This window comes from Oryctolagus cuniculus, chromosome 4, assembly GCF_964237555.1.
Source record: "Oryctolagus cuniculus chromosome 4, mOryCun1.1, whole genome shotgun sequence".
Lineage (NCBI taxonomy): Eukaryota > Metazoa > Chordata > Mammalia > Lagomorpha > Leporidae > Oryctolagus > Oryctolagus cuniculus.
Window position 1 is genome coordinate 130,138,621 of NC_091435.1, and position 15,724 is coordinate 130,154,344.

The following is a 15,724-nucleotide window of genomic DNA, read 5'->3' on the forward strand; positions in this document are numbered from 1 at the left end:
TCTGCAATTTGAAGACTCATAATGACGCACACAATCCCTTGAGAGTGCACCGCAAGAAGTACAAGTGCACCCACTAACTGTCAGATTGAACTCTGTCTAGCTATGCAAAAACAAAAAAAAATTAAATGAACAAATGAGAGAACGCAATCTACATGTTTCCATTCTACTTTAACACCTATCTTTTGGCTACAGTTCTGCCATGTTCTTTAATCATGTTACCAAAGACTCCCAAGTGATAGTAGACCTAAGTTACAGCACTTGGAGCATTCCTTTCAGTCTCGTTTATCTGAATTTGTGAAACAAAGAGGAGTTCAACCTGAGAGATGTTAAAGACCCATACTATGAAGCATCGCTTTTTAAAACGTTGAGTCACATATCAGAGTTGTTCTTAAATATAATCGCAAGAATTCAGGCAGCATTATTGACACTCAAGGTTAATACAGTGGGCACTTTTGCTAGAGAGACTCAGTGACAGTATCAGACAGAATGACCATGGCAGGACCCACAAAATTGGACACCTCCATACACTGGTGCACCAGAATTCCACTTGCCCAGGTATTCATCTGACCATCCTCCAGTAATCTTTTGTCTGTCCCTCCCACCCCCAATACCTGTCTCTCAACGTTAACGGGCTGGGGGAAATTAGTATGAAATAGTGAATCAACCGAATGAGAGTCTGGGCAAAGGAAGAGAGGGGCTTTTGGGCCACACCCAAGAGATTCTTTGTTCACTTTTGGCTGCATTTGGTTCTTATTCACTTTTGTACAACTGTATAAAATCAATATCAGGACATGACTATTCCTCCATTTATGAAATAATGTTAATTTCCAATACATCTCTTTATCAGAACACAAAATTATCTCCCTACTCAAGACAAGGAGATGGGGCAGTATTACAAGGTCGAAATGATAATGTCTTTTTTTAACTATCTTGTCCTGTTTTTCATGCAATACACATTGCTGCCTTTTGGTCTCAATATCTAATGGGGCTCACCTGCCACAGGTGCCTTACACACAACAGCTCCTTTGACATACATCTCTCAATTTATCACTGGACTACTGTATCCTGTAGAAAAGACTGCCACACTCAGGCACCTGAACTCAAACTATTTAAGAGCTTACAAATTACTAGTAAGACCAGCTTGAAATGCACTTTGAGCTTGTTACTCATTTAGGGTATTCCTTAAAGATAAAGTAATCTGCCCTCGTCTGAGCCTATATCAAAGACAGGGGCACAGGTAACGAGGGACAGGTAGCTTATTCTCCCTTCCAGCAAACCCCAAATGCTTTCAAGGAAAAACAGGGACTCTTGCCTGTACTTGCTTCAAAACTACCAAAACAGCAGGAAAGCAGGGGAAAGACCCAAGCAAGCCCAGAGTTTGTGACCGTCCCCTCTTTCTGAAGACACGCAGCTTTAGGAGCTTCAGCTGGGTCCGTGAGCCCCTTCCAATCTGCCGTGGGGATTGAGGGGGCTGAGAGGATGATGTGCAAGGGCACAGATGCACGGCCTCTCAGCACATCGAGGAATCTGAGGGCAGACTTTTGGACCCACGGATCTGACCACAAACACACTGCAGCCCCAAACTACGTAAGCCCCAAGATTCTGAGGAAACAATATCATAAAGCTTCTATAAGGACAGGAATTGTGTCTCCTTAAATTATTTCTGGGAAACTAAATCTGGGAAATTCTCTACATCTATATATGGTGGCTTCTATAACATTTCTAAAAGGAAAGGAATGTGGCTCCCATTAAGTCTCTTCTGTGACATTCTTCACTGTTTCACTCTATAATTACTACATTATATAGTATTTCTTGTATTTAACACCTACAGGGGTTTTTTATTTTATATTTTAAACCCGAGTCAATCCCACAAATACTGAGCACCTACCGATGAGTACTGCCCCTCTGATACAGGAGGCCATGTCCCTAGCACTGAGATGCCAAGTGGGACCTGGGAGCACACAGCACTAGGCATTCTCTCAGGCCCTGCAAAGTGGCATTGAGACAAAAATGTATCTAAGCTTCAGGGGACAAGACAAGCTATTTACTGGTCATGGGCTGTCACAGCGGCAGTTAAAAATGGAAGACGTGCTTCCCCTCACTTGTCATCTGAGATATAGGGAAGGCTCACATGCAGACAGCCCATACATGGAAGACCTTCCAGAGAAGCAAACCCATTGTGCCCAGGGCCATGCATACAGAGGCGAGTGCGGGGGGGGGGGGGGGGGGGGGGGGTGGAATGGATGCTGATGAGAGGTCTTGTGGAAGAACTTGTGGCTTTTTCTCTGTGCAGTGCTGTGTGCTCCCAGGTCCCACTTGGCGTCTCAGTGCTAGGGACATGGCCTCCTGTATCAGAGGGGCAGTACTCATCTGTAGGTACTCAGTATTTGTGGGATTGACTCGGGTTTAAAATATAAAATAATAATAAAAAAAAAAAAACCTGCAGGTGTTAAATACAGGAAGTCCACAGATTGGCAAAATTGAGTGGTTCCAAATATTGTTAATTTTGCCATAAGTCACACATGAAAGGAAAACACATAGAAGATAATTCCTATGTGGGAGGTTGCACACAAGTGGGCATGGGTATGCTTTCTGATATGGAATATGGCTGAAGCTCATACCCCACACTTCCAAATTCCCCTTTCACGTATTTCCTTCATTTTATTGACACAGGTTATCACTCTCTGGGTAGAAAGCACCAGAAATACAAACAAGATACTTTCCCTGAAAAGAACCATCGTCCTACATAATCTTTCATTCCCACAACCCCAGACATGATGCAAATATCCTAAGAGCAGTAAGATTAGGTCCTCAATTTCCAGTTGCAAATTCATTTATCTCACAAATAGTTTAACCATTTAACATCCAAATAGTATGCTGGGAATACAGTGGTAAGAAACGACATGGTGTCCCTCCTCTGAGAGAGCCTATAGTAGAAGAAACAAACAAGGCCTGTGCAGAGGTCCAGGGCAGAGAAATCCTGGAGCCTGAAAGGAGGCAGAAGGATCCAGGACCGCAGAAACCCACTGCTGGGGATGGCAGAAGCAAGGATCAGACCGACAGGCCTTGGGGCAGTTCGGTATTAAAGTGTAAGGACTTTACCTTGAGGACCACGGCACACGACCAATGTGTTTTATGCTTAAAATTGATATTCTTTACATACAAGAAGGGAAGTGAACATTTGCTTTGACGCATAAAGTAACATTTTGAATAAATTCTAACCCTCTCCCTACCCTAAATCCATACTTCTGACATTCACGAAGATTATTCAGAATTCCGTCACGACACAAAGTCCAAGGAAAACACACACTGTGAGCCAAGTACATGTTTTTGCATTTTCTGGTGATTACATCCTTTTTAAAAAATTATTTATTTTACTTGAAAATCAGAGTTCGATAGAGAGAAGGAGAGGGAGAGAGAAGGAGAGGGAGAGAGAAGGAGAGGGAGAGAGGGAAGAGGGAGAGAGGGAGAGAGGGAGAGAGAGAGGTCTTCCATCTGCTGGTTCACTCCCCAGCTGGCCACAATGGCCAGAGCTGCACCAATCAGGAGCCAGGAGCCAGGAGCTTCTTCCAGGTCTCCCACGCAGGTGTAGGGGCCCAAGCACTTGGGCCATCTTCCACTGCTTTCCCAGGCCATAGCAGAGAGCTGGATAGGAAGTGGAGTAGCCGGGACTCAAACCAGCACCCATATAGGATGGTGGCTTTACCTGCTATGCCACAGCACCGACTCCTGGTTACATTCTTAAGAAGCAAAACTGGTACAACATAAGATCAAGAATATATTTCGTTTAGTGGAATATTTGTAGTAATTTATTTCAACATAATTTAAGATCCTGAGATATTTCATATTTTTTCACGCTTTGTATGCAAAATCAGTGCACATTTCACATTTATGGCACATCTCCATCTGGACTGACCACGTTTCAAATGCTCAATGGTTACTGCACTAGCAGTGCGGAGCTGGACTGTACTTTGAGATACATTTTCCCCAATTTTATAGCATTTTTATCATTTTTTTGTGTTTGTTCTCCAAATTATACAGATAATTCATCAGTTTTTAAGCAGAAAAAAAGAAAGGCTTGGTTTTAAAAAATTGTCCCTAACTCCATACAAAGCCACCAGATGTGTGTGCTTGTCCGATAATACCTTACACCCACAATATGAGTGTGATAGGCTTTTAAAGAAGTGAAGTTTGAATCAACACCTCTTTAATATTATGTAAATATTTAGAATCCATGTTATGAGTCCAGAAAAATATATCTCTTGGTGGGGGGACAACATAGGCCAAAAAAATTAAAGTAGTTCTGAATAGAATAAAAGATAATTCAGCTTCAATAATCACTGCCTTTAAGAGCTCATGTAGATGAATATTTCCGAGAACTGTGGAGTCTTACAGGGAACCATGACCATTTTTAGGGAAATGACGGTCTCCATATTACCATATTACCAAAAAGTTCTCACCCTGCTCTTCTCTAATCTTACTGGCATCTGCTTGTTCCATTCTTCCCTTTTCATCCCCAAAACACAAAGAAAAGCAGCAAAAGCAGCAGAGGTACCTAATTTTAAGCAGAGTCAAAAGGTATTTTCTAGAACTTGGAGGGTTTGACTATATTTGTCACTCAACAAATGAGTGGCCAGTGGTCAGTGTGCTGAGTGACAAGTTCACGTCTCTTTCCAGCCTTTGGCTTCACCAGGCACAGAATGCTCAACTCAACCACCACGGAGCCTCCAGCAGAAGTCTGCACCAAGAACACCCTCATCACCCAGCACATCATCCCGGTGCTGTACTGCCTGGTCTTCGTGGCGGGGATCCTCCTCAACGGCGTGTCCGCATGGGTGTTCTTCTACGTGCCCAGCTCCAAGAGTTTCATCATCTATCTCAAGAACATCGTCGTGGCCGACTTTCTGATGGGTCTGACTTTCCCCTTCAAGATCCTTGCCGACTCGGGTCTGGGGCCCTGGCAGCTGACGGTGTTCGTGTGCAGGGTCTCCGCGGTGCTCTTCTACGTGAACATGTATGTGAGCATCGTGTTCTTCGGGCTCATCAGCTTTGACCGGTATTTCAAGATTGTGAAGCCCCTTTCCACGTCCTTCATCCAGTCTGTGAACTACAGCAAACTCGTCTCGCTGGTGGTCTGGTTGCTCATGCTCCTCCTCGCCGTCCCCAACGTCATTCTCACCAACCAGAGAGTTAGGGACGTGACGCAGATAAAATGCATGGAACTTAAAAACGAACTGGGCCGCCAGTGGCACAAGGCGTCAAACTACATCTTTGTGGGCATTTTCTGGCTTGTGTTCCTTTTGCTAATCATTTTCTACACTGCTATCACCAGGAAAATCTTTAAGTCCCACCTGAAATCCAGAAAGAATTCCATCTCGGTCAAAAAGAAATCCAGCCGCAACATCTTCAGCATCGTGTTTGTCTTCTTTGTCTGTTTTGTACCTTACCACATCACCAGAATCTCCTACACCAAGAGTCAGACGGAAACTCATTACAGCTGCCAGTCAAAAGAGATCCTGCTCTACGTGAAAGAATTCACTCTGCTCCTGTCTGCCGCAAACGTATGCCTGGACCCCATTATTTATTTCTTTCTATGCCAGCCATTTAGAGAAATCTTATGTAAGAAACTGCAAGTCTCATTCAACGTTCAGAGTGACCTAGACACCTCCAAAATCAAGAGGGGAACTGCAGTACAGGAAAGCACAGACACTTTGTGACTCCCACCTACAAAGTCCATGTATGTACGCTGTCACCTGCAGTTATGCAAGAGGAATAAAAAGGAAACACGCCCAAAATAATGGCATCTCCAGCATTAGCATCCAATTTCCTACAATAATAAAATCCCAATGTAAGTTTCCACGCTTGTTTGTAACATCAGCAGATTTCGTTCCTTCAACTGCCCTCTCTTTTTCCCAATCAATAAAAAGCAAAAAATTTTAGACATAGAGTTATTCAACCCTATTTCAACAATGCATCAGTTTCAAATTTATGATCACCAGTCTGGTCAGCCGTGTAGAAGTTTAAATAGTAAATAAAGAAAACAGGATGTGATCCAAGACAACTCACCTGAACATCTTTTCTTCTCTCAATGCAGGGATTATGTTAGTAGGTTACATGATTTGTTTTCAACAGGATGCTTAAAGATCAACTTAAAAGCAGGTATGGTTTCATAATGGACCACAGGCCTGAATGTCACGAAAAAATCAAGTTTTCTCTGAGTTGAAGAAGCAGGATGAGCACTCAGAAAATCACCTTTAGAAACCTATAGTGATTTATCTCATGGCATTTCAAAGAAAGATTTATGTACTTGGCCATAAGAATGTAATTTATTTTCCTACAGCATGTTGAGGATATTAGATACACATTAAATATGCTATCCACAAAGATGTATCATACCACTTGATGAACCTGGGATTCTGATGTAAGAATTTTTAATTTTTCTACACTTCATTTCAAACAACACAAATGAATAACCAGATGATGGTGTTGGAATATTTTAAAGGGGACTCTACTGCAAAAAAAAAAAAAAACTAGATATTGGCTTATGTCACCAATAATGTCCCCCATTCAATGGTAGGGGAAAAGGGGCTGGCATTGTGTTGTGCCAGCGGATGAAGCCGTCCCTTGTAATGCTTAACCCCTGTATCAGAGTAACATTCGAGTCCAGGCTGCTCTGCCGCCAGGCAAGTTTCCTGCTTACACTCCTGGGAAGGCAGCAGATAATGATCCAAGCACTTGGTTCATTCATTCATTCACTCATTCTCTTTGCCTTTCAAATAAATGAATGTATCTTTTAAAAAAGAAATAATGTGCAATGAGTGCAAAAAATTACATCCAAACAAAAAATTCACAAGTCACCTTTTCTGGAAACAGATGAATTTAATGTGTGGAGATATGGGATATGGATGCTGGCTTGTGAGTCATAAAAATAAAGTTCTTTTTCTGCTATTAACCAGCTAGAAAACCTCAGCCAGTCTTTCCAATGTTCTTTAAGCACTTTTCATAAATAATGTTTGCAGCTATTTCATGTGTTACTGTGTTTGCACCAATAAAATGTTTAAGCTGCTGATTTTTTCCTTAATAATCATCATGTGAGGAGTGAAGACATGGGTGGTTCCTTTCCTAAGCTATACTGCACATGCTATTGGGAGGCAGGAAATTTGCATAGAAAATTCAAAAAGTCTAGTTGCCACTGACTTTTCAAGGAGTATTTTATATGCTCTAGGATCTTATGTTTAGGAAAAATTCAGAAAACACACCCTACTCATTGAGGAAGAGCTAGGAGGGTTTTCACCCTTATCTCTTCTCCATCCTCCTAACAGCTCTCTGTTCCCAACTGTGAGTCAAACAGCCTCTCGGAAAAGCAACAAAACCACTGAGCTATGATAAATGCATGTGGTAAGGTAGGCTTGCTATCTTTCTTTAGCTCTGCACATTTGCACACAATTTTGGCTGCGTTAATTCTTCACAATTCACATTGGCCAGGACACAGCAAATACTAGGGTTTTAAATGCCCCCTACTGGCCATAATAGAAAATGAAAATTAAAAAGAGAAAGCAATAGCACCAAGCCATATCATGTGTATGTGCTAGGCTCAAGCCAACTAGCAATGTGAAAGCAAGATCTTCCAGGAAGCCACATGCAGTGCAGATAAAGATACTGTGATGTAACACTTGCTACACATTAGAGCTTTCAGGTCTGGAGCAACAACTAAAAACGCAGCGGCAGAATACTGGCAGCAGTAGACTGACCCAGAAACTTCTCAAACACCAGTGCTAGTGCAGGTGAAAGAAACGGAGAAAGCAAAGGATGATGGCGAGTTGAGAGCTTGTGCCTCACCAACAGAAGCCAGTTAGCCGTTAGCCCCAGCCAACTGCTACTTCGCTTTTCCAAAAAAATACTAAATCATGAAGTTTTTTAATTGCTGAGCCAGTAATTAAAAGGACACACATCTGTGGCTAGCCTATGATATGCTAACAGCTGCTCTTCAGTATCTGGGAGGCACAAATGTAGTAGAAAGGTGTTCAAAAGTGGCTCGTGATTAGGATGAAAAACCTCCCTCCAGTAAGAATCCTTATGTTTTCTTTAAAAGAATGGCAATTCCATTTCTATATACAATTGGTTCAACCACCTGTATAAAAATGTTCTGAAACGTTTTTTATAAAAGGAATATTATGGTCAAGAAGCATCAAGAAATAGCTAACATTTAAAAATGATCATATTAAAAGACTACATAATCTACCCACACAGGTAGGTGAACCATGCAGTGGTCTTTTACAAAACATCATCAGTGGTGCTCATCTGTCAGTTATCTCCCTGGCCTCTAGCCTCTTTTCCCAGCACTTGTTCTCAGCCATGCGGCTACCACACAACTGACCCTGACTCCACATCAGAGGCAGGCCACAGAATTGGCTCTAGTTGATCAGCAGGTGGGAGCCCACTGGTCACAGGTGGTGGAATGTGACCCAGTTTGGCCCCATAAGAGCAAGACCTGAGTTAGTAGGCAAATTCTCTGGAAGGTATACATGAAGCTGTCAAGCCTAGAAAAGCTTGATATGGCTCCCACAACAGAGGGCCTGGGATGTCTGACCTGTACGCTGACACTGGCATCTGGAAGGCAGAGGCAAGGAAGGGTCTGAACCCAGTCCTCTTACAGAGCCAGGCACACGCTCCAGCCTCTTCAGCAGACACTCAGATTGTCAGATGAGAAGGCTGTGACCGTATAAGCTCAATGTTAGCAGTACAAGTACTTGGGGGGAGAAGGGGAGGAAAGCAAGTACAAAGGGGAAAGCCGTCATTTGGACTCATCTGAAAGAGAAGTAGAGCAGCTCAAGAGAACACCCTCCCACTCCACTCTGTTTCTCCTGCATATCAGTCACGTGTCTGCCACTAGTTCCGCATTCTGTCCTGAACTCTACTGCTGCCAGCTGTATCCCTTAAGGCCGGAGAAAAGGGGGAGAGTAGCTATAAATACAAAAACAAAGTCAGTTACTTGAGAGAAAATATCACACAAATTACAGCACTAGAGGGTTACTGCCCCCAAATGGCTTGGTATTTCTTCTAGGTGAGCTGCACTGTGAGGGTTTGTCGTCTGGCTTGGGAAAGAACAGTCAAAGCCACTGCTTCCTTCTGGTCACTTACTCTCTGCAAAACACAGTGGCATGCGGATGACCATTTCTCGACACAACATCCTCCAAGAAGAAACTGCTTAAACAAAAGGTAGTGTTTCCTTCTCCCAGGTGCCACTTCTCAAAATCGTCAAGCATGCCATGGCACTGCTTGTATAAAAAAGATTAAATGTTGTATTAATTCATCTGTAGTAAATACATATTTCAAACAATATTTATGAGCTAGCTATCAAGAAAAAGGAATTACTGTACAAAATAAGGTATTCCCCAAAGCAATTTAATAATCTATAAGAAATAGGAGACATTATTCCCATTTATATCCCAAATGACCATGGAAGGGATGTTACAAAACCACACCCATCTCAATAACTACAAAATGCATCACGAGTATTTGCATTGATGAAAACTCATGAGCTTTATTTTTTGAAGACGCTCACTGTGTAACCTATGGCATCTCTTGAGGTCACAATCAGAGTTAAGATCTCCCTCCAAGCCACCTCACCCCGCTACCCAACCTATCTCAAGCACTCTGCAGGAGCTGCAACGCTTGGCTTTAGAGCAGGGGTAAGCCTGGTGTCCTATTATCAGCACCCAGGTGTCACCAGCCAGAACCCACACACAAGTAAGGTGGGGGAAGCCCACAGCTGTGCTACTTCCTTCTCTCCCACAACCCCCACCATTCGATGACCTGCTAAACCTTGCCGCAAAGTGCATGGCCACGTCTTCGGGGCTGATTTCCTGTCATTCCATTTCCCGACATGGAGGACATCAAGAGAAGGGGACTCTCCTCAACTAACTCCACACAACACCTTATAGGATTTAGAATAAATTCTAAGCTAAAACTGTCTCTAGAGTTGATGTGCAGCTTTCCTCAAGCTTTAATTACTTAAAGATCTATTGTAAACCACTAGCTTTCTAAAGGAATACTAGCTGTTTGTATATTCTTACTAACAAAAGTGAGACCTCAATCCTGATTGTGTTTGCAAACTGAGTCTGTTTCAACTCCTCTAATCACTTCCTTGCTAAGAAAAACATGCCATGACCAGGCATACTTTCTTATCTGGCCGATATAAATAGTTAGATGAAAATAAAGAGAAATACTATTTTTTTCCTTTTTTTCCCCGTTTTGGAGATTTAAAGTCACATTTACAGAGCGAGCACAAGAGGGAGAATGATTTTTTAAGATTTATTAATTTATTTGGAAGTCAGTTACAGAGATAGAGGGAGAGACACAGAGAGAGATTTTCAATCTGCTGGTTCACTCCCAAAATGGCCACAAAGGCCAGAGCTGGGCCAGGCTGAAGCCAGGAGCTTTTTCTGGGTGTCCCAATGTTCATCTTCCATTGTTTTTCCCAGGTGCATTAGCAGGGAGCTGGATCAGAAGTGGAACAGCCAGGACTCTGGTGCCCAGATGGAATGGCGGAGTCACAGGAGGTGACCTAACCCACTATGCCACAAAGTTGGCCCCCCAGAAATGCTATTTTTAATAAGAAAACAGAAGTTTTACCCATGCTATTCAAAACAAGAGCTCCTTAACTGTTCACAAAGTACATTCCAAATGTCCTGGTTAATAAATGATCAAGTCCTGAGGAATATTTAATACCCAAATGAAAAGGAATTTAAAAAATCAGTCTAGAGGCCTCTGTTGTGGTGTAGCAGGTTAAGCCACTGCCTGTGATACCGGAATCCTGCATGAGCACCAGTTCAAGTCCCAACTGCCCCACTTCTAATCCAGCTCCCTGCTAATGTACCTGGGAAAAGCAGTTGAAGATGGCCCAAGTGCTTGGTCCCTTGCCAGCCACTTGGGAGGCCTGTATGGAATTCCAGGTTCCTGGCTTCAGCCTGCTCCAGCCTTGGCCACAGTGGCCACTTGGAGTGAACCAACAGAAAGAAAATCGATCTCGCTCTTTCTCTCTAACTCTGCCTTTCAAATAAATAAGTAAATCTTTTCTTAAAAAAAGTCTAAGAGCTGGCACTGTGGCTTAGCAGGTAAATCCAACTCTTGTGACACTGGTATCCTGTATAGGTGCTGGTTTGTGTCCCGGCTCCTCCACTTCTGATCCAGCTCCCTGTTAATGGCTTGGGTCCCCACCACTCAAATGGGAGACCTGGAAGAAGCCCCTAGCTCCTTGCTTTCACCTGACCCAGCCCTGGCCATTGTGTCCATGTAGGTAGTGAATCAACAGATGGAAGATCCTTCTCTCTCTTTATCTCTGTGTCATTCTTTCAAAAAAAGAAAAAATCTTTCCCCCAAATCATTCTATAGTCTATCAAAGACGGTGTACTAAAAAAACCTTATCATAAGCCAATAAACCAAAGTCACCTGTCTACCGGCCAAACCTGACTGCTCAGATCTCCCTTCCCAGGACTAAGTCGTCTGTCTGTTCTCCTTCCACCCCCAGCACAGCACTGTCATTTTCCCCCTGCAGTGGTTCCCAGCACCCCACCCTTTCCTAGGCAATGCTAGCTCATCAGTGCCTCCCATCTAAAACCACTGCGGTCATTTCTCTAAGTGCTTTCTTAAGCAACAAAACTGTTCTCTAGGATTGGCGCCCAGGAGGCAGTCTGTAATCAAAAAATATTTCCTGTTAGAATTTTCCATCAATACTTCATCAAAAACACAGAGTTTCATTGGCAGAGAGGGAGAACCTCTCCACAGGACACGCTCCTGGAAAGTAACCCCAGTTTGTCAAATTCATTCTCTGCTCTGAAAACGGGTTAAGCCCAGCTTCCGAAGAAATGGACCGCAACCCCTCAAAGAGGAAAGAAAGGGCATGAGCTTGGGTGACTTAACGAGAAGCCTGATGACCTTTCAAAGCTCTTGCTTGCGGATTTCCCCCACCACACACTATTTTATAACATGGATCCAGCAGCAGTCACACTGCCCAGCAGAAACATAACACGAAATGTACACTGACCCAACAGCAATGTGAAATCAGTGGAAAGGCAGACAGTCAAACGACAGGGAAACATGCCCCTGTCACATTCCCAGGCTGTGCAACCAAAACCTCTGCCTTTAAGTCATCTCCAAATTTTTACTGGCTATGTATTGGAAAGGTGAAACTGAATGCAGGTGTCAAATACAGAAACAGCAACATCTTGGAGCCTGCATGTATATATCTCACTTTAAAACTACTCTGCCAGGGGCCAGCGGCAGGTTAAGCCACCAGCTGCAACAGCAGCATCCCATATGAACACCCCTTCATGTCCTGGTTGCTCCACCTCTGATCCAGCTCCCTGCTAATGTGCCTGAGAAAGCAACCAAGGATGGCCTGAGTGCTTGGAGCCCCTGCAACCCACATGGAAGACTGCAGTGGAGTTCCAGGCTGCTGACTTCCGCCTGGCCCAACCTGGCAGTTGCGGCCATTTGAGGAGTGAATGAGCAAATGGAAGATCTCACTTTTTCTCTCACTGTCTCTCCCTCTCTCACTATAACTCTGTAAAATTTTATTTAGTTATTTGAAAGGCAATCAATCAATAAAATTACTCTGCCTAATCCCAAGGGTCATTCCACACTTTAAAGTTGCCAACCTCAATCAGAGTAAGTAAAATGTCTTTGGGCTAATCCAGGTAGGAAATGGATTAATAATAAACTTTAATAAACTTCCAAAATGCAAACCTCTGGTTATTCCTTGGGCACAGCAGTTATGCTGTTGGTTGCAATACCCACATCCCACATCAGAATGCCTGGGTTCCAGTCTAGAACCCATTCCCACTTCCAGCTTCCTGCTAATGCACACCCTGGAAGACAGCAATAATGGCTCAAGAACTTGGGTCCCTGCCACCCATAACCATATGGATTAAGTTTCTGGCTCCCAGTTCTGGCCCAGCCCTGACATTTGAGGAGTGAACCAGTGGATAGATTTCTCTTTCTCTCTTTATCTCATTCTCTTATTCTCTCTTTCTCTCTCTTTCAAGTAAACAAATTAAAAAAAATTTTTAATGCAAACCTAAAGCACATTGGCTTCAGAGAGAGGACTAACTGGAAGACACCCAAACTGTTAAAATGATCGATCACAAAGATCATAGAAATCTTCCAGACATAAACTATTTTGAGCTGCAAATATTCTATGTTTGCAAATCCCATGAGAAAGAGAAAGATGTGAACAATGGTACATTGCCAAGAGGCACCCAAAACCAAATGATGACAAATATTAAATGGGAAGGAGGAGACTGACCTGCTCCTTTGTAACCACTGTCCCTGTCCAACACTTGTGCTGTAAAAAGACAAAGAGCTGGGACTGTAAAGTCCAACTGTATAACGCTGGGCAAGTCTTCCTCTTCTCTGTGCCCTTCTGAAAAGGGTGGAATCTCCCATACCTAATGGGTTTGTTGTTTTTATTGTTTATTTCAGAGGCAGAGAGAGCTACAGGAAGAGAGAGTTCCCATCTGCTGGTTTGCTCCGGAGATGCCCAGGAAATGGAAACTCAATCCAGATCTCTCACATCAGAGATGGGGATTCAATTACTTGAACCATCACTGTTGCCTCCTAGGAAACTGGAATTGGAACAAGAGACATGACTCAAGCTCACATACTCCAGTATGAGATGTATGTTGGGATGCCCACAGTCTAACTACTCGGACACTTACCCTCGGTTTTTCTATTTTGTTTTGTTTTTCCTTCAAAGACAGCAAGTTCTCAAACTGATGGCCTGGTTTTTGTCTTTTTGGTTACCTACCTCTGGCATTCAACTTCCCCTGCCTTCCTTATTCCAAAGGGTTTCTAGGCTATGCTTAAAAGGCAAACTTTTTTTTTTTTATAAAAAACAGTACAAGCAAATTCTTTTGTTTTGTTCAATAAAATCAAAAACCTTGATTTATGTGGGTAGGAGAGTAGTCCATAGAAACACTTTCCAGGGCCAGCATTGTAGTTCAGTGGGCTAAGCCTCTACTTGTGATGCCAGCATCCCATATCATAGTGTTGGTTCTACTCCCATGAGTTCCACTTCCCATCCAGCTCCTTGCTAAAGCACCAGGAAAGGTGGTAGAAGATGGTCCAAGTGCTTGAGCCCCAGTCACCTAAGTGGGAGACTCAGATGGAGTTTCTGGGCCCTTGCCCAGACCTGGCTGTTGTGGCCATGTGGGGAGAAAAGAGCAGATGGAGATCTCTGTCTCTCCCCTTCTCTGTCACTCCACCCATCAAATACATACATGCATACATAAATCTTATAAAAAAGTCCTTTCTCAACTAATAACCTGTGGGAAAACTTAGCTTTAATACTCATTTTATATACACCAAATACCCATCAAGGAACTAAGAGATTGATGTAGGCAGGCATATAGGATAAAATTAACTAGGCTTGTGAGCTGGAAGGCCACGCCTTCACCATGCCCTCTGTGTGAGCTCATGCCCCTTCCTAACCACTCCTGTGCATTTACCTGCCAATCAGACTAATTAACCACTCCCCTTTCGAAGTGGATTAAAGGCCTGAAACACGGTGGGCATGGCCCCCTTGGCCCTTTTTCCCCATTATGGACCTTTGTTGCCCGTGCCTTCAGGGCTTCCTGCCCTGCATGCTCCTCCACACGGCTGGCTCCTGGTGCTCGGTATGAATCCAGACTCCCCTCTCTTTTAGATAGGGCCCTCACTCTCCTATGCACTTCTCTCACTGAATAAAAAGCTTAAAAACTTATCATGCTGCCTGGTTTCTTTGTGCCAGTATTCAGAATTTTTCTCTGAATTTGTGGCTAGAACCTGCACAGCTTATTAATATTTCAGATCATTAATAAGCAAATCAGTAACAAGATCATTTCTTACTTAACAAGTATTCCCATGACAAGGTATGGGAAACACAACCTTAGCACACTTCTTGCAACTTGAGTTTCTGAAATACGGGGTTAGTGATGACATGCACTTCCCGAAACAGTAACAAAACACACTCTGAAAATCACTTGTCCTCTGTGAAACAGACAAACAGAAGTGGCTTCTGAAAATTGAAATGCAACTCATGTAAGAAAAAATAAAATTACCAGGGGTAGCAAGGAAAAAGTTGTATTTCCATTGTGCATAAACCACCATGCAATGCCAGGTTGTCTAAGCTCACTGTGAAAAGGAAGAATATGATGCATTTTAAGAGATTCAACCCTGGGGCCAGTGCTGTGGCGCAGCGGGTTAAAGCCGCCACCAGCAGTGCTGGCATCCCATATGGGCACAGGTTCTAGTCCCAGCTGCTCCACTTCCAACCCAGCTCTCTGCTATGGCCTGGGATAGCAGAAGATGGCCCAGGTCCTCGGACCCCTAGACCCATGTGGGAGACCAGGAAGAAGCTCCTGATCCTGGCTTCAGATCAGCACAGCTCCAGCCATTGAGGCCATCTATGGAGTGAACCAGCGGATGGAAGACCTCTCTGTCTCTACCTCTCTCTGTAACTCTTTCAAATAAATAAAATAAATCTTTAAAAAGAGAGAGAGAGAGAGAGAGAGAGAGAGAGATTGATTCATCCTCACTAGTCCAAGAAAGAAACTCCACACATCAGAACTAGGGCACACAAGTACATTCACATTTGCCAACCCAGACACAGAAACTAGGTCTTCACAGAGTTTTAAGAATAGAAGCTTGTACTTTTCAATTTTGTCAATAACCTAAAGTAAACCAG

The 15,724-nt window shown here is 43.3% G+C and overlaps 2 protein-coding genes across 15 annotated transcripts in view; one reads left to right on the plus strand and one right to left on the minus strand.

Annotated features, from left to right (window-relative positions):
- P2RY14 (purinergic receptor P2Y14) overlaps positions 1–7,069 on the plus strand; it is a 55,125-nt gene extending 48,056 nt beyond the window's left edge. For all 7 annotated transcript variants that reach the window (XM_008266336.4, XM_008266335.4, XM_051859068.2 and 4 more), the window contains one exon: positions 4,678–7,069. In XM_008266336.4, the coding sequence (XP_008264558.2) occupies positions 4,701–5,717 (1,017 nt within the window). In that variant the 5' untranslated portion in view covers positions 4,678–4,700 and the 3' untranslated portion in view covers positions 5,718–7,069. The remainder of the gene's footprint in view (positions 1–4,677) is intronic.
- Positions 1–15,724, minus strand: part of MED12L (mediator complex subunit 12L) — a 355,610-nt gene that overhangs the window by 212,716 nt on the left and 127,170 nt on the right. The gene's annotated exons all lie outside the window — the stretch shown is intronic.